The sequence below is a fragment of the Gallus gallus genome, chromosome 9 (assembly GCF_016699485.2).
Source record: "Gallus gallus isolate bGalGal1 chromosome 9, bGalGal1.mat.broiler.GRCg7b, whole genome shotgun sequence".
Classification (NCBI taxonomy): Eukaryota; Metazoa; Chordata; class Aves; order Galliformes; family Phasianidae; genus Gallus; species Gallus gallus.
The window spans coordinates 12,402,263-12,423,582 of record NC_052540.1 but is presented as its reverse complement, the minus strand read 5'-3'; the positions used below and the strand labels follow the sequence as shown (position 1 = coordinate 12,423,582).

Here is a 21,320-nt window from a genome sequence, read left to right as displayed (position 1 = left end):
AGAAGAGTAAATCGAAGCGTTAAGCACAGTTAAGTGGCAGCACCTTTTTCAGGCTGGAGGCTGAAGGAAGTAACAAGACAAAGGAAATAAGCACAGCTATTAGACCACTGGAGTTGAAGTCATCCAAAGTAACACTCAGAGGAAATGAAAAAAATCAGATAGTAAGAAGGGGAAGTTTGGTTGCATTGGTATTAAATGATGACACAAGTTGTTTAATTTAATATAATTTATAGCTATAATGAAAGGATGAACAAATGAAAGTGAAGCACATTACTACCTTTGGCTTCCAGGCTGAGGCTTCTTTACTCCCATTTTTTCCAACTTTGCTTCATATATTCTATTTATAACATCATTTCCTAATTCACACATAAGCTATGAAGAAAAATAAATAAATTCAAATACATTTGCAAATGGCTTTATCTACGTATTTAGTAGGTTTACCTTAGACTATTATTAAAGCTCAGTATTTTCACTAAGTTTTGTGAGTTCCCCTAGAAAAATATGCATGGGTTTATTTCATGCTAAAGAAATATCAGCAAATAAAGGGACCAAACAGTGTAAGATTACAATAACTGTATTTTTGTTTAGTACAATCCCCTTCTGAAAGAGGATTAAGAAAATGAATATCAAGAATCTTTTTTTCCTGCAATCATAATGACAGTTGTGGGCCTCAAAAGCATTACTTTCCACCAGCTTTACTGTTAGTTCCTCTTATCCCATCTGGCACAACACAATTCACTCAATTCTGATCCATCTTGTCCAAGACAAGAGTGGAAAGATTACTTGCTTCTACTGCATGTAGAACATTAAGATCCTATGTATGTGAACAGGACATGGAGCACAGGAAGTATTTTTCTTTTGATTTTCTTTCTATCCCTCATTATCAACACATTACTACTAAAATTATTGTGGGTCAAACGACATCCCCATTCATATTGTCTTCCTGTTCTTCAGAATAGAAACGTAATACGCAAGTATGAGAACATGAGCTACAAACAAGTGCAGTGCATCAACTATCCAACTGCACACGTGACTCCGTGCATTGGTTCCTATTTCTGTATTTCAATGTCATATGACTTTCATTTTTAAACTAGAATTCTGGTACACATACAGCATACAGTAGAGTTACACATAACAGTCTCCCGGAAGCGTTTGAAATCAGGATCTCATTCTAACAGGTGGCATTCAAGTTTTCAAAAATATTCATGCTTTAGTTTGACATAGAACTTGAATTTTTTCAGCCCATGACACTATTTATCTGTATCATTTTCGTATGTTGAAAGCATCAGATCAAACTTAGAACTTAAAGTTGCATTTGTGCACCTAAAAGTGTCACAAAGTGTTCTGACTTGAAAGTTTGTATCAAGAATGACTACTAATCCAGCAAGTTGTATAAAAGCAGCGTGAGTTAATAAATAGGTCATCATAAATATTTTCTACTCAAAAGAAGAAGAGATACACTGAGCCCAAATGCAATTTTTCCCTGCATGAACGTTCTGATGCCTTGCCTTTAGACAAATAACCCACGTAGCAGACAGAAACTCTTGCTTCAAAAATAACATCCTACCTTCAGAAGTTCAGGTTCCCATGAATCCAGGGTCAGAGATCTTACTTTTGAGAAGTGGACTCCTAAGCTCCTAAATAGCAAAAAGAAACAGTAGCCCATAACGGTGTGCTCTGCCTTATGTCAGATAACTTTACATTGATTTCTGCAAATAAAGCGTGTTACTTCCACTCTGTTTACTAAAAGGGGTCTCTAACCTTGCCTTAATGTCCGTTTTAAGAGGCAAACACCGCATTCCCTATTTAGATCAATTATACTTCTGAAGATCCCACCAACCTGTGTATCCCAGAGCACTCGATGCACAGCGTGATTCCAAGGTTGATACTGGCCCAGCGAGGATCTGCCAAACCGCAGTCACAGCAGGCAGCATTACCAGGAATACACTGAACTCGCTGTAGAGCACTTTCTCCCTTTAACAACTTCTCTTTTGTCTCGCTGCCAGATTCCAGGCTTCCAGTAGAAGGGGACGATTTCTTTTCCTGTTTCTGAAAAAGAAACAAAAAATGCTCTACATTAAAGAAGATCCTGTGAATAATGAAATACTGACAGTACACTAGAATTCTAGAAAGAAAGCTTCTGCATTTAAAGCCAAAGAAAGCCACTGAACTGGAAAATATCTTCAGCTTTTTAGAAATAATGGAGTGTAAGAGTACCCAATAATCCTATGAATTATGACGACACTACAGAAAAACTTCAAAACATACAGGCCAAAGCAATGCTGGTAAGATGGAAGGGAAGACAAATTAGATGATTGGAGCCTTCAAAGTTCCACTGCATTTCCACTGGAAGACAAACAATGGATTTTATTTTATTTTCAGTTCCCTTCTCTCCAGAAGTTCTTGCTATTTTTACTCCTTAAGATCTAAAGGTAGTTGCTGTTTGGTTGGTTTTTAAACTCACCTCAGATTCGTCCCCTTTCTCTCTGTATGCTGTAGCAATACTGGTCTGAACAGCCTTAATCCACGCCTGCCGCAGCTTTTCCGAGTCAGCTTGGAGCATGCAGCTTCTGCGAAGAGCCACATAACACCCTCAGAGACAGGCCAAACAAGCAGCTAACATCAAACAACATGCTGTTCAATCAAACACAGAGCCCTGTCAAAGTTCGTTGCTGTCAACATATGTTTATTGCTTATTATGCACCATGTAATAAATCCATTTATTTCCACATAATAAGGCAGCTGACTTTATGACCTACAAACTCCTGGTCTCAAAACTATTTATAGGTAACCTTAAAACACAGATATGACTCTTCAAATAACCCAGAGAATTGCTTAATCTCCTGTTCCTTACTTTTTTGCTTATTCCAAATCTCCTGTCCTCATACATGATGTACCTCCATGACTGTCTACACAAGGGGCAGCTATCAGCCCCTGAAAGCTTAATTCATTCACCAAAACCAAGAGAAAATTACTTGAAAGCTCTGAGGAAAAAAAAAAAAAAAAAGTAACTATTTTTCATATGGACAGTCAAAGGAAAACTTATTCTTTGTTTGTTTCTCATTAGCTACTTTCTAGGCTACTGTGCAGCTTGATAATTAATACCAGCTACTACTAACTAAACCACAACAGCTCCATGACTACAAGATGTTTATACATAAAGCACAAGAACACATGTTTATTTTAATGCCAGAAGAAAATTAAATACCAGGAACACTTCACACAGCATCACTTTCTCCCAGCCAAAGTTTCAGAGAACGGAATTGCTCAGATATTTTTCCTGTTTTGATTTGTCCCAAGAGAGACGTTCATCCTGTGTTTCAAGGCAACCGAATCTAACAGCATTATTTACCCATTTAATTTTTAAGTAAACATGCTCCACCACTTCTCCTTACTTTGTTGGAGAAACCACCTCAAAACAGAAACGTCTTTCTATGTCTTCGCAGTGCTTAACTGTGCAAAGCCGCAAGTCTTCAACAACTACCGTGGGGTTATCCTAGGAGAGAAAACATCAAAGGCAGAGATGAAGGAAAATTGCTGATACCCTCAAATTATTTCTTATTTAATTTTAGTGCTTCACATACAGGTTTCCTTCGGAACTGAAATTTGAAATAAGTGATATTGGACATACATGGCAGGAAATACTTATTTCAATTTCCATGTTCGGTCATATTCTGTGAGAATTTTGAGGTTGTCTTGCCATGTGCAGTCCAATCTACTAAATAATCAACAGCTTAAAGAACAGCATTTAAAGGAGCTCAAAGATAATTTCTGAGAAGATGTGCTATTAACTTATAGAGAAATCAGGCAGGTTACACCTAAATAAGCCACATTTTAAGTGCCAAGTACAAAATTCAGAAGCCACAACGCAGTGGTTTTGAACACTTGGTTCAACTCCAAAGATATCCACCCTAGAATAATGCAATTTTAAAGGTGCTTTTTGTAATATAAAAATGTATCAAAACGCAACTGCAGTTCACAATCAGAAAGTGCCCAAAGTGTACTAACATGAATTCCACCACTTGTTTCCTATCCAACTGAAAAACAAAGACCATTTATCCTCTGATCCGATAGTGTATCAGTTATCAAGCAGTAGGCTCTGAACCTGGGCTGTTAATGCTGATGAACAATGAATAACCATAAATTTCCCTTTATTTACTTCTCCAACGCCTTCTCCATTCATTTCTCTGCTTTGACTTTTTCCCCACAAAGCGCAGTTACAGCTATGTGGTGCACAGACCCATTCTAGAAGAGTAAATCACAGGGACACCTGCCCAAATGCTAGTTGATAAAGCTGACTTCTAGGCTTGGGGTAGAGCTGCTCTAGCTGCTGTCGTATACAGCAGATGTGAAAAATCGTACCATGCCAGAACAGACATCAACTACTGAGTTGCCTTATGCTTTCAGTATTAGGTATGTGTACATAGCATCTGTAATACTTTCACATTATTTTCTCCTCTCTACAATTGCAAAATTGGGTTTGTGAGTCCAGCCAATAACTGGAAAGAACAAATCCTTATGGACTTGCCCAAAGAACACCACGCAGCACTCAGTCTGCCAGCAAGTATACACAAGCCTTTTGTTATCAGCAGCTCTCAATGCTCCTTGTGAGTCTTCTCTGCAACAAGGTAACAAAAAGCACAACAAATAAAGCATTGCTTACAAGTCTCTAAATCTGTACAATGTTTATCTCATTTTACGAAGGGAAAAACTAATTTAGAAAATGAAGTAGGTTGTTCAAGTCCACGTAGGACATCCGTGCCAAGGCTCTGCTTCTCTCACCCTGATGAGGATGACCAACATCCACATCAAACTATCCCAAGACAGCTTTTCACACCTACCTTAAATTTCTTCTGGTACACAAGTTGGTTATTCTGTATGGAGAACCAGCGCCTATTCAAACAAAGAGACATCCAAACAATATGAAACTGATTTCACAGTACTTGTTTGACTGAAATATACTATGATACAGTCTACAGAGAGACTGTAAGTGAAAAAGAATTCATGGTATTAATTCTGCAGTCAGTTTGGACAAGTACTTCATGAGAAAAAGGAGAGCAGAGACAAAACAAAAAAAGAAAGCAAGGTTCAAATAATTTGAATCCTGAACAAATACATTCGTGTTATGACATTAGTAAGCTAAGATACAAACAATTTTCATTTCAAGGAACATTTACATCTGTATTTTAGCAGCAAACTACAACTTCAAGTAATTCAATAGTAATATTTTAAATAATGAAAGTACAAAACCATTTTAACTACTCACTCCTGAAATATTTTCAGGAATAGAGCTATCAGATAACTTACCTAGCCCTCAGACAAAACTAGACTATTGCTACACCACGCAGGTCTCCCTACCTTGGCATTTCTTAAAATTTTATATAGAAAATATTGCATATGAACATAAAACAACTATTAAGTAGGATCTTACTCATTAGTTTAATAGGAAACTGTTAAAAAATAAATTAAGGCATCCAATAAAATCCAAAAGGTAACACTTAGAGGAAAAAAAAATCCCCCTTCCTTTGTCCAACTCCCGCTCAGATGGGATACAATTCAGAGCAAATGGAAGAATAGTTCATGTTTTGGAAAAAAACTCTGAGCATCTCAGATCTAGAACTGCAGCTATCAGATCACCAAATATGAAAATAGAAGCAAACACGGCCATCTGCCTCTGGCTCTCCTGGGGATGCACAGAAGAAAAGGGAACCAATCCTCACTGGTTTTGAACTGCCTAAAAATTTCGTAACACAAAAATTAATTCAGTCCTGCAGTGAAGTTTGTATACATTGGTTTTGTACAGGTTTATAATACAAACCTGTGCTCACCGTAACATAATGGCTCAGTTACCACAACTATCCCATTTATACAGACTGCACATCCCTGTTTTCTGCATGGCCAACTTGTTTGAGTGCCAACAGTGCACAAAATACTGTGAAGAACAAGATACGTTGCAGTACAAACTTGTGACTATCAAGCTACGGTTCACTAAAATTAGTAACAAGAGGGCTCCATAAGTGCGTTTGATCACCACAAGCCATTCATAGAAAGAAGCACACAAAGACTGTTAAGAAAATATACAAGAAAAAATTAAGATATATGAGGTAGTTAGATTCCAATCAGGAAAGCTAGTATTTGTTAGAAAAGTTAATATTTAGTAGACAGATGAGATTCTACCTTTTTACAAGTACTCTTTCAAATGTTGTGCAGATGTTTTTCATTTTAAACACAACAAAATAATCTCCTTTCAATATTGGATTTCCACCATAACAGCCGTCAACTTTTTGCATTAAGATAATGGAGCAGAATAAGGCAGAACAGTGAGCTGCATTAGGGACATGCAGTCTTTAGGGGAACTTGCCAAGTTCGGTCAAAAAGCATTTGGGGTGAGGAGTGTGGGGGGTATTTTTATTTTTTAAGAAACTTGCACTGAACAGGATATATAATTTAGAGCACAGTATGACTCGTAGCTCCCATTTTTTTGAGGGCAATAAGCTAAAATACTTCACTGTATGCTTTAACCAACAAAGGTGGCAGCCTCCTTCCAACGTATCGGCACCACGGCCCTTTTACTCAGGCCAAAAATTGAATGTAGTTTTGTAAATATGAAACAATTTGTCAATAAATTCCTGTAGCAAACAGAGTGCTGGGGGTTGGCAGCATTGACAGGCAGGAACCTTTGAGCTATAGCATATGTACTGATGGGGCTGCTGTAGGGTATATCTACTTGTAGGGTATATGTATCTCCTGTTCGTGCACCTCTATGGAACAGGCGCTGTTTGCTGAGAGCCACTGAAGCTTTTTCCAATGTGACCTTCTGTCAAAAGGTAGGAGAAAAGCACAGTGAAACAGAAAAAACTCCTCTGGGGAAATCTTAAAGCAGTTGGCACTGCCTCGTGGAGTTTATAGGAGTATTTCAATACAGCTGTATGGGTATAGAAACTAAATGGGTTCCAAACATTCTCACCCACACAATTAAAAAAAAAAAAAAAAGAGGTGTTTCTTAAATAGAAAACAACACCATTAATTGCAAAGCATTTCAAATTTCTGAGAGCTACAAGAAGTACTAAAAAATAAAGAAATAATGTTAAATTATTTGAACGTTACGTTGAATTGTGCTAATCCATTTTCAAAAGGAAACCATTTTCTTAATTGGTTGCCGTCAGCATTCACACAAAACAGTGATTAAGAATGCACAACATTCAAAAGATGCATTTCTATTTCCAATGTAGTTGGTGAGAGAAAAACCATCAATCTACAGAGGAAAAAGTCAAAACATTGATCTCATATGCTCAGAAGTCTGAGTGCATAAACTTTGCTTTAATTCCTTTGTAGCTAAAACTAGCTCCATCTTACTAATTCTTTTACAAGTGTTGAGCAGCAGGTTGGCATCCCAGGCAGAATCCTTCTGTTATTTTCTTAGACTGAGCCACTTTACATCCATTGCAAGTAATCAAAATTAAATGCGGGGTTAATTAGAGCTTTTTGCGTGCCAAAGAAACATTGGGAAGGTATAAAAGAAGCTGGTTGGTACCTGATGTGATCTGGCTTTTTCCTGTCATGTGAAAAAATGGGGTAGGATTAAAACATAAGGGAAAGGAGGAACAGGAATGAAAAATGCAAAATGAGCAAAATAAGCAAAGAATTAGCACGATCTGAAAATACAGCCGAATTAAAAAGGAAAACACCTACCTAATGCATCCAACCTAACAATTATTCAGTATGTACTGTTTCATAGAGGCTTTTCTTAGTCACACACACATTTCTTAACACAGACCCATTTTAAATCTGAATTTCTAAGAGCCAAAGGTCTTCCGCCTATTGTTGCACAATAAATTCAATTGATTTCATTTCCTGATACCTCCAGAAAATCTGTGTACAAAAAGATACCATCTAAATATATATACATTCCAAAACCAGGCCTCCATGCCAGCTGCTGTGAGACTTCCCAGTACTGAATCTGGCTTCCACTGAAGTATCCACAGTACACACATACACACAGATACAGTATAAAGAAGATCCCAAAATCTTAAGCTCTTTCAGAACAAAGCAATGCCAAATGACAAAGAGCTCTTATGGTTTACACTGTAACCTGCTCACAAACTATTTCTCAAGTGAGCACCATACAGAATTATCCCAAATAATTTTGCACGCTTGATGCAAAAGTGCAAATTAACTGCAGACTTTGGGCAAGTAAACCAAGCTGCCAACTGCTTGAGGAAGAAACTACACCATCCTAGCAAAAAATAATTGGGATTTGGAATTTTTCCCCCTGCAGCAACTGGAGTTGTCCAAGGATAAACCAGAACAGAGTCCATGGATACACAGAAGCATCACAGCACTATCTGATGGAATCATAGTGATGTGTCCAGGCCAGGTAAAGTTCACTGTACCATTCCCTGGTCCACCTTTCCAATACTGGCAAATGCAGCGATTTTTATGCCTTTTCATAATAATGTTGTCAAGGAATAGTTTAAAAACTCTCAAACCACCAAAACACCGATAGTGACAGAGAGAAAAGAGAAACAACCATATTACAGCTGGCATTACAGACAGCAGTTAGCTGGGATAAGCCATCGGTTCAGATCATCAGGAGGCTCCAGTATTTCCCTCTAGAAGAGTTTCGTGTGGTTTGGTTTCAGCTGGTTGATTCTCCATCCCTTGCCTTCTCACAAAAGACAGGTACATCTTGAAGAAGCAAACTACCTCCCCAACAGGGAGACTGAAAATAGCCTGTCACAAGGACCTCAGCTTTCTGCCCTGAATTTCCTCATATAAAAGAGATCATTCTCTATGTGCTTTCTCCTCCATTATTTCTTTGCACAGTTTTATGCACAGAACTGTTTAAAGTGGAGACAGTCCTTTCCTGTGGCTGGAAGCATGACCCAGCCTCTATCAAATGTTTGAATTTCAGGCAGTATTGCCTCTGTGAAGGTGAGACTGCAATAATACAGAAGTAAAGCACTCCATCAGTGGAAAGCAGCAACAGAAAGGCAGAAGCTACTTCAGCAACTACAACATAGCAAGCAGTAACAAATCTAGTCAGAAATAAAAACAGGATAAAACTTTTCTGTTTTATTAAAACATAAAGAATGGGGATAGTTAAAAAATAACTAATGGCTGTCTTCATTAAGAAGGTTTTTCTTTTATGTAGCTTAATAGTAATATTTTCACAGCAGACAACAATGGTTTGTGACTGTATGAAGTACAAAATTAAAATCATGGCTTCACTTTCTAAGCCACATTTATAGAAGGCTTATCAAATGCTACTCACTGCCTAGTTCTGACACATCCAACTGGCCTGGGACAATGAGATAAGTTATGAACTTCAGATTAAAAAAGATTAAAGGCTTGGCTTTATTGAATACTCCTGTGACAAACAGAAAAAATTGCAAGCAAATATAAACTACATATTAAAGTAGGTTAGCTCTGATTCATTACTGAGCTGCTTACCTTGGCTCTCCTAAATGACATTGTTCAACCATTTTAATTGTATATGCTCAAACATGTAACTTACACCACGACTTTCGTTAATTATGACTTCTCTGCTACATTCCCAGTGAGCAAAGCCTTTATAACACACAACAGAATAACCTGAAGCAGGAGTTTTGTTTTCAGTCGCTTATCAAGAGCCTGCAGACAACCCTGCAAAACACCCCACAAAAAGGACTCTCTGAACCTGTTGTAAATTCAGTGGAAGACAGTTTCGTGCCCTGTTACTGTAGAGTTTTCTCAAAGTGTGCTTACACTACTTACACTAACATTTGACCTCCGACCAGGAATGTACTTTTGAAACATATCTGCTAGTTTTGTCCCTTCTTCATTCTTAGGTGCCTCACAGAGTAGTCTTGGAGAACTCTAGATTCACGTGGATGAAACTAACGCAGAAGGTACCTAACAATTACAAATAATCAGACCACAGGACCAGACTAGAGGTAGTCCAAGGCAAGCCCCTTAGATGAGCTGCACAACACTTGCTAATGTAAACACTGTCTAATCAACTGCTTACATCAGTCTATGGATTTAGGTGAAGCAATCCCAATTTCCTATTGACTTGTGACATTCCAAGATGTTCAAAGAATTACAGAGTTAAGGTTGGAAGAGGTCACAGTTCCAAATGCAGATTCTGACCTTCAAAGCACAGCAAACTGCTCAACAGAAGCACTGCTGCAAAACTGCCGATGAGCGATAGTAAGAGCAGCTCTATATCAAGCTAACTTTACAATTTAAGAACTGCATTCAACTATATTGTAAATGCTCAAGCATACATTTCCTTGAAAAAAGTGTACACCACTGGAAACGCAAAAGAAATCCCGTTCACAAATAAAAACATTCAAACAATAGTAAAATAAACATCTTTAAACAGACAAGACTGACAGTGTATTTTGAATTCCCAACAGGGCCATCAAAACTACTACACAGAAGTTACAGCACAGGAATTGTAAAGAAAAACAATGCTTATCTTTCAGGAAAAATAACAGTCCTTGGGTTCTTTGCTATGTCTCCGTGCTTCCAATAGCTGTGCAGCTTCTATTCTACACCATCACCTAGCACTTAATTTTCCCAGCATATATGTTCAAATAGCAAACTAGATATCATCATAATTGCTCTGTTTCAAAATAAAAGATCAAAACACAATTACAGAACCAGACTGCAGACAATAAAGCAAGCCTTCCATACATAGGACTTCTCCAAACTTCAAGATACATTCTTACAAAAGGCCTGCAAACACGTAGGAGTGACAATAAGGAGAAATGGCTAAGAAGCGTTCTCTATATAGACTCTCAGAGCGGTCCAAGGGTTCTGTTGGATCTGTGGAATCAGTAAGCTGCACAGGTTACAAGTCAGACCAGAACTGAGCTTAACAAGCAGTCTCTTAAAAAGCCAGAGGTTCTGAGTAATTACCTGTTCCACGTCTTGAAGGCATTGCTGGCTCGCTTGAACAGATAGCCTTCCATAACAATACCATTGGCTGCATCTACATTGTATTCTAGTTTCGTATCATCACCAGAGTAATCCTAATACAAAGGAACGAGACAAGAAAAAAACCAACAACACATTGTAGATTCAATTAGAAGTTCATTGGCCATGTCAAAAAGAGTAATTATTTAGGATCAATATTCAGCTTGTAACACTCGCTAGTCATGCCATGACTGTAAGCCCCACCAGCTGTTTTGAAAAGCATTTTCAGGAGATCAGATGCTGGAGATGATTTTTTATTTTAATAGGTCAGAAATCCTTATTTATTTCACTAATTGTCTTCTCAAAGCGCCTGAAAGAACAAGGGAGGACATGGAAAGCCTCTGAATCAGAAAGGTTGTATTTCAAAGAAGAGGTGCACACTTACCTACGTTCCAGAGAACAAAACTAATATATTTTCTAGAAGCTAAATCATGTAAAAAAAAATCACATTAAGAGCTATCATTTGATTAATATCTAGCAGATGTTGTAGATACCTAATAAATGTGTCAGCTACTGAAAACCTACAATGAGCACTTTGTAGATAACGATCACCTACATTTTAAGTCTTTGTCCTTGCATCTTTCCTGAGCTTTGCACACAAATTATGAGTGGGATTTCTCCAATGCTGTCAGATTATTTTTTTTCACAGAGGTCCAAATCATCTGCTCAACACTTACACATGCAGACTGTGATGAGACAAAGGGGAATGGTTTTAAACTAAGAGGGGAGATTTAAATTAGTTGTTAGGAAGAAATTCTTCACTCAAGAGGGTGGTGACACACTGGCACTGTTGCCCAGAGAGCTGTGGGTGCCCCATCCCAGGAAATATTCAAGGCCGGTTTGCATGGAGCCTAATGGGTGGCAACCCTGCCCAGGGCAGAGGGTTGGAACCATCTTTAAGGTCTATTTCAACCCAAGCTCTATTCTGTGACTCACTCTATCATTCTGTGATCTCATTCATATCAGGACAGGCAGTGAGTAAACATTCAAATGCATTAAACTTCCAGTACCTCCCTCAAGTTCTGTGCAAATGAAAGCTTAGAAATAAATGCATGGGAGAAGGAACAGCGATCTTCTCATTCACTGAAAAGTTACAGTACCAGACTATGAAGTTTGCTACTTATTTGTTTGTTTACACCCCAAAATAAATAAATAAATACATTTCAGTCAAAGTTTAGGAGAAGAAAACTCACCAACTTGAAGTGGTGAAGCTCTGTCAACAACAGAGACAATGCTGCTAAAGTATATATCTCCCTATAGATTTGGGTTTTAAGCAAGTATCTCCATCTTATCTTTGTAGCTCCTCAGATAAGAGAAGAAATACACCAATTTCCCACTTTTTTTTTTAACTTGTATTCAGACTTGTCTAATTAAGACAAGGTGATCTCAGCTGTTCATTGAGCAAGGGACTAGCTGCTGCTAGGGATGCAAGGAGAAACACACATGGAATTATATCATTTGCTACAAACTACATCCAGAGATCAAAATAATGTTCATGCTATTACTGAATCTCATGGTTAGTCAAATATGTCCTTAAGTTAGAGGAGCGACAGATGGCTTCTCCTCAGTGAGGGCATAAGAGACATCACTGAAAACAGTCTCATAACTCAAAAATCCCTTAAATATTAGGGAGGCAGAATATTTCATAAACATTTTTGAAAAAGCAGGCACTTTTCCACACAAACTGCACAGCAGCAGATTTCACATAGTGACTCACAGAAGTGCTTTACTGCCCATCTTAATAGAGGGACTAAAGTTGAAACGCAAAATTTAGATTTTTATTAATTCACTGGTAGAAGATCACTGCAAAAGTTCTGAAAGACAGATTACAAACAAAAGCTTCACAAGAATGACAAATCTGTGCAGTATTCAGCATCTCATTACCTTGATTTTCTGCCTGTTCTCTAGATCAGAACACGCTGAGCATTAAAGACTTCACAAAGCCCTTATCGTGGTAGTTTTAACATAGCATTACAGCTTATATAACGTACAAAAACATTCTCAAACTGCTTTAAGTCCTTTCTGGAAAAACAGTCCTTTCCAGGGAAAAGAGGGGGAAAAAAAAAGGCAACCCTCCCCCCCAACCCCTCCCAAATCACAAATTCCTCCAACTTACCAGCTCCCACACATAATGAAACCTGCTAAAGATTTGCATCTTCCTGCCTCAGTCACTCCTGGACTCCTTGACTAGTGAAAGATAATATGCATTCTCTCAGTCTTTTCTACCCAAAGTACTGCATAATCACATTTTCCTTCAAGTATGGAAAACTTCTGCAGAAAATGCGACTGTCTTTTCCAATGAGACTGATTGAAGCTCTGAAGACACACACCATCTTAAAAGGATCATTTATCTCACTACCTTCTCAGCCTAAGTAGTCTAAAATAATAAGCCTTCCTCATGAAATGCATTTGGGGTTATTTTTAATGGCTTTCCTGAACGACTCGCACCTTCATGGAGCAGGTAGAAGACACAAGAGCATGCAGACATACAGCTCTAACAGCGCACACACTACCAGCTTGGCAGAAGGGGTTAAAGCTTCCCTGTGCTTTATCCATAAAACTTCACTGAAAGCTGTAGTCAGTAAAACAACATTTAACTGCCTTCATTCCAATTAAAGAGATTAAAGTAGAAAAGCGAGATAACCTCAGTCTGATCTTAACGTCTCTTAATTCATAATTAAACAACAGGGAAAAGAGGTCACACATCATAATTTATTTTTATCTTGGATCGTGGAAAAGTTTAATGAATCACAAAAAAATAATCAGGGGAGGAGAGAAATGCATCCTTATCTTTCCAGTAACCCGCATAAGAGAATCACATGTTAATAAATCCAGTCACTTTGTGTGACTCAGAACCTTATATTCCTTAAACACACAGCTGATGAGAAGCATTTTAAATACCATTTATTTGCTCATCAGGAATTAGTGAGGACTACAGTATGCTTCACCTGATTGGAAGTAAAAAAAAAATAAACTAGTATTATGAAGCTTACAATGTAGTGTGGTACCATATATTTAATTAAGATTAAAGGAATGAACATCCATGGTTTCTATTCTGGTATCAATGTTTCAAGGCTGGCCATCTACTGAAAGACATAAGAGTGAGTTATACAAATGAGAAATACAGCATGCTTTTATGGCAGCTTTTGTTGTGTCAAAACAAACAGGGTGTCCACAAGGAATAGGAAATCAGTTGGCAATGGAAAAACTTTCCACATTTACAGTTAACCTGGTGGGTCCCAGCATGCTGCTCTTGACAGTGGTTCAGTGAATGCATTTTTATATCAACTTGGAAATGTATCACATACACTGGAGTCATTCCACAGCTCACATTTTCTTTGTGTTCCTCTACACGTTATTTTCTTGTGAGTAAAACATCACAAACCCCAGTTTTCAGTGGCAGAGTTGACTGCCAGCACATCACAAAAGCCACGTGAGTCATTTTACTCAGAAACCATCAGGAGCATATCGGTATTCTAAACTTGAATTTGTAAGCAAAGATATTGTTTGACATTTTGTATTCCGCTTCTTTGAAGAAAAACGAACTCTTTTTCTTACAAGGCAGTAAATAATGGAGAACAAACAGCAAAGAAAAGAATAATCTGAAAAGTTGTTCCAGTATATACCAAAACAGAAGACATTCACCATGCAACCCCCCCCCCTCTTTTTGGGAAGTTGCTTCCATTCCCATCCCATTGCACAGGCAAACTGAAAGAGAAGGTTGTTATTATGCTCAAGAGGAAAGTCCATTGAGGAAGAGCTCAGAGCAACACCACAGTCAAGTAACTAGGTTTGCAATCCAAGACAAGGGGCCAGAAGTCAAGATCATCACTGAACATACAAGATCATCACTGAACATACAAGATCATCACTGAACATACAAGATCATCACTGAACATACAAGTCACTTCAATTACTGGCACATCTTCACTTCTGCGAAAAGCAGAAGTGTCTCAACTGTCTCAACAGCAGTTCTGGTTAATGACTGCTTTAAGGCTATGGTAGCATCTGGTTTCCTATTACCTTGTTTACTCAAATCACTCCCACGACAGCTGTTTCCTGAACAGTTCTTTACAGGTAGGGTTTTTTGTTTGTTTGTTTTTCAAGTGAAAGTGGGATTTGAATAGAACAAAAACACTACTCGGGGTTCGATGCAAATGCTTCCTGTAGCACGTCCCTGGTTTTAGAACAAAACGTTCCTCTGTCACAGAACCAAAAGGCCGCAGTGCTGCTCACAAATGATTTATAAATCGCGTAAGTCAACATGTTATAGTGACAGGTAATCCCTAGTATGTGTTGCTTCAAATAATGAGGAGCAAAAAAGCATTTCTTACACTAAAATAATGGCTTCTTGCATAGTTGCTGAGTAAATAGGGCACAAATTTAAAATAAAAGTCAGACATCCATTATCTTAAGAAAACAAATTATAGTGGTGACCAAACCCTTCCATGACTGCTCTACTCCAGTAACAGTCTATTTAAAGAAGATGATGATTATAAGGATGTGATGGGTTATTTAATTAGTGCAATTATTCTGCATGCATATGCACATGTATGCAAACACAGGTAGTGGGTGGGTCGGTGTGCACACGTGCACTTACCTATAGATTTCAGAAAAGGAACAGCTGTCTATCCACACAATGAAGAAAAGGCATCATTCTGAAGCATCAGATTAAAACTTCAGTATATTAAATCCATAAACACTTCATGAGATATTCAACTCAAGAAGTTTCAATAGTAATAAAACACGTAAGGATTTGGTACTGGAAGATTTGTGAACTAAAGCCTAAGGGGTAGCCCAGTGAAAAGCAACATGACAAGAAAATAGAAACAGGCTGACATCCTGGTCAGGTCGAACAGATGACAAAATGCTGTAAAGAACAAGATCTGAGGTCTAAGGCAGTTCAAGATTCTGAACTCCTGATGCACTGGAAACAAACTTGGTGGCAAGGTTGGGAAAAGCAAGTGGGAGATAAAACAGACAGCATGGTTTGAATAAAAAATGAAAAAACATGGAGGAGCTGTAAGAGGAACTTCCAGTAAAGCATGCCTTCCAATGCTAGTCGCATTAACCTATGCATTATCATAAAACATACCAGTAACTCAACTGATAAAGACAAGAGGCAACATTTATAACATGAAACACAAAACTTTAGAAGACAACATACAATACAACTGAATATACTGAATTTATTTTGGCGACAGCATAAAATTTTCATTCAATTAAAATACTTAATTAATTAATAATCTCATAATGAATGCTGTTTGTTCATAAAAGTAATAAAATTTATATATTTATGTATACACACACACTGCTATAGCTTATCAAGTTTCACAAAGCTTGGAAGATTCAAGAACTACTAATACTATCAGAAACAGTTTACCTGTAAAGCAGCCTTAAGCAGCATTTGAGGGGAAAAAAGAACATAAACACTACTGGCAACAACAACCATAATACATGGTAACAAGTAATTACTTCTTTGGTTAATTAAATATAATTGCCCACAACTAAATTCCTTCACCAAGCACTGCTATTCTCTAAGAGCAAAAACCCCAACTATTGCCCACTCCTAGAACTAGCACTACTGAGCCCAAACAAACCCAAATTTGAACACAAGCACTGACCTCACCTGTTCCCCATTTCCCAGTAATATTTATATTGACTCATACTAATGTTACCTAAAATTGGAATACTAGCATGTTTTCACTATTGAATTCCTTTACTCAGATTTCACTTATACTTTTTTATACTTATGACACTTGAACAGATACAGAATGTATTTGGATGAGAGTAAGTAAACTGCTATCTGATTCACTTCAAAAGTACCTGCAGTATTAGCTCACTATCAGAGAATTCAGTAGAAAAAAAAAAGATATATAATACATATTAACTTCTAGCACTATACCTGCAAAATCAATACTTAGCTAGAGCTTCTGAATCATCCAACCAACAGTTATTCCCCTCATAATGTGAATAATCTACATTTTTGTCAGTAAGCAAAAATAAGAGTTATCATACATACAAATCTGTCCAAAACTACAATTTCATGTTACCACTTTCATATTTGCATATAAGAGAAGACCCTACGTGAGAAAGCCTAAACAAAAGTTTACTTTGCCTCTTTATTGGCAACAGCAGCTGCCAGACTATACAAAAATGCTGTACTCATTTGGCACCGTTCATGAGGAGAGCAATACATAAGACTGTATGACTGTGCAGTGTATCTCTCACTCCTACAGCATAAAGGAGAAAGAGATAGCTACTTCTACAGACATACTGAATCCAAGACGTGATTGGAATTAAGAACTCTAGTGAAAAGTTCAGGGATCCCTAAAAAAAAACCCCAAACCAACCCTAATATTCTATTTATGTTCCAGTCAGAACTAAACATAATACTATATTCTGTTACATAAAAATGAATATCTACAATCCAATCTTATGCTTAATGACGTGCAAGTCTAATTCTCTGTGCTCAAGATAACATCTTTCACAGTTCCAATGCAGAGATGCACTCTAGGGCACAGATGTCATAGACATGAAAATGGATGTGCAGTGTACCCTTTACATTCTTTGAAGTACCTTTTGTTGAATAGTGGAGTGCTTTTGCTCCATATCTCTCTTCTCCTTCGCAGCATCTACAGCCAACTGATCCAGCTGTAAAGAGAAACAGAAAATGGGATCTTTAGATTTCAAAAGAAATTTGGCTCTGTAGATTTCATAACGCTGACAAAAAATAGAACACATTATGTCTAGACATTGCATGATTTGTTTTATTTGCATAGTAAAAAAAAATACCTCTCTGGTTAAAGTGTTTACCTTTAATAACCACTGAAGCCTTGTTTAAAGCACTGCACTATCATCTTGAATTAACCTCTATGAAAGGTGTACATTTCTTGTGAGCCTTAGGAGAAATGTTTCAAAGAACAGCATGGTGCCAAGCATATGCGACTCCTATACTGCATTGGTGCTCAGTCTCTGAAGAGAATGACTCATGCTTTAGCTGCTCCTGCTGGCTGACTGGCCTGTGCAGCAGCATTGGCTCCAGCAGCCAAAACTAGAAAGAGCAAATGATAGTGATTTTTCCCTTCCAGAAAGAGGAGGGAATTGCCCCAACCAGGCTTTTGTATTGGTGGTTTTGATTGAGTCACCAGCAGTACTTGAGCAAGGTTCCATGGCATCTTAGATAGGACCACTCAAACTGCTTCTTGTTTCAGAAACAAATGATTTTGCAGAGGGACTGTCACAATAGAGAGGATTTGATTGAAATTTGTATCCTTACCAAATCAGTGATTAAAAAAACAAAAAACAAACAAACAAAAAAAGCCTTGCTATATCCATGTCTATAATGTCAGCATAAAAAATAAAAGTTTTGAAATCATAAGGGAAAAATAAGGCAGGAGATTTAAGATATCCTCTTAGAAAGTAAGTTTGTTTGTTCAGGCTTTGATGTTTAAACAAGGAATAGGGTGGAGAAACAGATGATGCCTGACAGATCAGCTAGCTTGGTGGTTCCACAAAATGCTACAGAGCCTGATGAGCTCCTGCTCTATCCAGCTGCTAACACAGAGCTCCACCATCCCCAGTCACGGTGTGATACTGAACAGCAACACAGACGCACTACTTATAGAGCACTGCAGCCTTGAAGCTCTGCATCTGGCAGGCAGGCACTGTTCTACTGCAGTCCTAAATGCAGGAGACTGGACAGCATGCAGCTCCAGTCTACCAGCACCAATCAGTCACATGGCAGAGGGCACCCTGTGACTAACAGAGCTCCTAATTTACACACCACTTACATCACCTCCACCCACTTCCATAACCACAAACAGAAACCTCTGCCAAATCTGGTCATGTCCCCCGTTGCTCTATTTCCCCTGCTTAAAATGATACAAATTAGGGGAAAAAAAAAAACAACAGGGACACCTAAGGGCTCTCACACCCTTGCATTGGACAGCCCAACAGTAATGAACCATCAGACAGCCTGGACACGTGGATCTAAGTCCAGGCTCTGCCAGTCTTTCAGATTCTCAACATCTCTTTCCACCTTCTGCTTTTCACTACAAAGACAGCACTGCATCCTTCCAGTTCCAAAACTCGGACAACAACTTATTCTTTTCACTCCAGTCAGAAGCACAACAACCATCAAACAGCAAACAACTACTGAGAACTGTGGTAATCACATCACTCAGCCAAAATCCCAGTCCTTCTACCCATGATTGGCCAGCCTTCAAAAATTAGATTTCTCAAAATACTGCATTTACTGGTGAAAGCATTCTATACTGATCCAGTGTTTTAAGTGGTATTCCATGCAGAACTAGGAATATGATGTTTAGCTTTTTGCATCTTCACCTTAGAATGAAAATTCAAGTCAGTTCTGTTTTTAAACTAATACCACATTTCACGTGAGAAGTGCCAAATATCACAATTTCCATGCAGAAGCATATATCGCACTTGTGTGCCATTAAAGCTTCTCTTACAATGATCTGATTCATGAGTGATACTACACTGACTTAAAACATTCGGAACACAGAAGATGCTCAATTCTGTCATGTAGATCAGTTGTTTGTTTTGAAAGCATAAAACAAAAGAATTACACACAACTGTACTTAAGATTGCTTTACTTTTACTATTGCATGCACTATTCAACCTCATACAAACACAGAATTTACCTGAGAATGAGAATTTATTTACTAACAAAAGCAGCCAAGAATATTTTCAGGAAAATCTAACAAATGCCTATGTTATGTCTCACCATATCTCCTCCACTGCCTGTCAAACAGATAATTCAACCAAAACAAATGGCAAAATCATTAGCGGTCACATTTTCATGAGCTATTTACAACTCTGTATCTGTTACTTAAAAGCCAATGCCTGCCACAGGAAAATTCAACAAGTTGTACAACTTTAGTGATGTCAATTCAGCTTTGTTCCATTTGCAAAAAAATCAAACACTCTCAGCTTTGGGTTTTCTATATTTAACTCCTTTAGTTGCTATGATACCGGCACCAAAGTGAGTGTTACAGAAAACTCCTTACTAGACAGACAAAGAAAATGGATGATCAGCCATTCAAAAATAACCCTGTATTCCTAACTCCAATGATCTCAATGAAATAGAAACATGAAACCTAACTGGCAGCATAAAACACTACCAACTACACAGCTTTTGTTTGCTTTCCCCATCTTCTCTTCTAAACAGGTACAGAACACACTCTATATTATCAAAACACTATAGTTCAACAACTACAACCCAAAATGGATGGATGTGCAAGACTAAAAGGCATACAGACAGTGCTAAGGACAGTCACACACACCTGAACCTTTAACTTGCTACTGGTGCACCAAAGGCCAAGGGCTGCAGCTGAAGCAGCTCTTCCTTTCTTGATGTCAGGACAGAACAAGGAAATTTCATAAACATTCAGCAACACATCTGCTTGTGATGAACACAGATGCATCTGTTTGCTCTCATTTATTTGCTTTCATACGTGGATAGATATTTAGAATTTGGGCTGGCTTTGCTCTGTAGATCACGTTGTGAACAATATGGTTGTTGGCCACAGTCTCTCTAACCATTTGTGGAGTCCTTCACTGAGAACCCAGCGTAGCAATTATGTGTTCTTACACTTGAAGAACAAAGCGGGGCAAGAAGAATTCAGTGTATAAACTCAAATTTGAATGAATTACAAATCAGACTTCTGTTTCATAGTCTGCCTATAAGTTGGTAACATTAACTTATGCAGTATAACAACTTACACAGTATATAACACAGAGAAATAGGAGAAAACAAAACAAATACTACTTTTTCCTGTTAAACACATTTGTAACACATGGCACATACAAAAAATCTAAAGAAAACCCAGTATCCAGAGTATCAGAGTAACTCAAAGGACACTACGTAGCTATGTTTAGCTACATAAATATTAAGTGCAGTATTGATTTTAGTAAAAGAGGCAGCTTTCTAGCAATTTTAATTCAAGCCACTTAAAACAAATTTGTATGTTCTGTCTTCATCACACTACGTTTTCTTTTTTGAAGAAGAAATCTACAATATGCCTCACGTGTACACAGATCGACCTTTCTTCCACACCAGCATATGGTTGTTTATTTATAAAGCCTTATTTATGAAGCCTTACCTGTGCACCCAGATCTTTCATGTAGGGCCCAAGCTCGCTGAAAAGATCGTAGCCTTGATGGAAAAAGGTCAAATGGGCATACATAAATGACAACATCTAGAGGGAAAAAGAAGTAGATATTTTAAAAATGCTCAATGTTTCTCAGATATTGCATAAATGTCCCTTAACTAATCCACCTAAACAGAACTTAAAAAAAAAAAAAAGCAAAAATCTGGAGTTATTTTCTGCTGT

At 37.8% G+C, this 21,320-nt stretch overlaps 1 protein-coding gene across 13 annotated transcripts in view; it reads right to left on the bottom strand.

Moving 5' to 3' along the window:
• The window catches only part of ACAP2 (ArfGAP with coiled-coil, ankyrin repeat and PH domains 2), a 56,664-nt gene that overhangs the window by 11,360 nt on the left and 23,984 nt on the right, over positions 1-21,320 (bottom strand). For 4 of the 13 annotated variants that reach the window (XM_040705560.2, XM_040705564.2, XM_015291392.4 and 1 more), the window contains 10 exons: positions 21,090-21,185; positions 17,542-17,616; positions 10,906-11,018; positions 7,535-7,555; positions 4,842-4,893; positions 3,396-3,496; positions 2,465-2,570; positions 1,841-2,049; positions 1,568-1,637; positions 278-372 (listed from right to left, as the gene is read on the bottom strand). In XM_040705560.2, the coding sequence (XP_040561494.1) occupies positions 278-372; positions 1,568-1,637; positions 1,841-2,049; positions 2,465-2,570; positions 3,396-3,496; positions 4,842-4,893; positions 7,535-7,555; positions 10,906-11,018; positions 17,542-17,616; positions 21,090-21,185 (938 nt within the window). Of the gene's footprint in view, positions 1-277; positions 373-1,567; positions 1,638-1,840; positions 2,050-2,464; positions 2,571-3,395; positions 3,497-4,841; positions 4,894-7,534; positions 7,556-10,905; positions 11,019-16,345; positions 16,358-17,541; positions 17,617-21,089; positions 21,186-21,320 lie in introns of all 13 variants that reach the window. The other 9 variants (XM_040705562.2, XM_040705566.2, XM_015291394.4 and 6 more) reach the window with 3 other exon arrangements.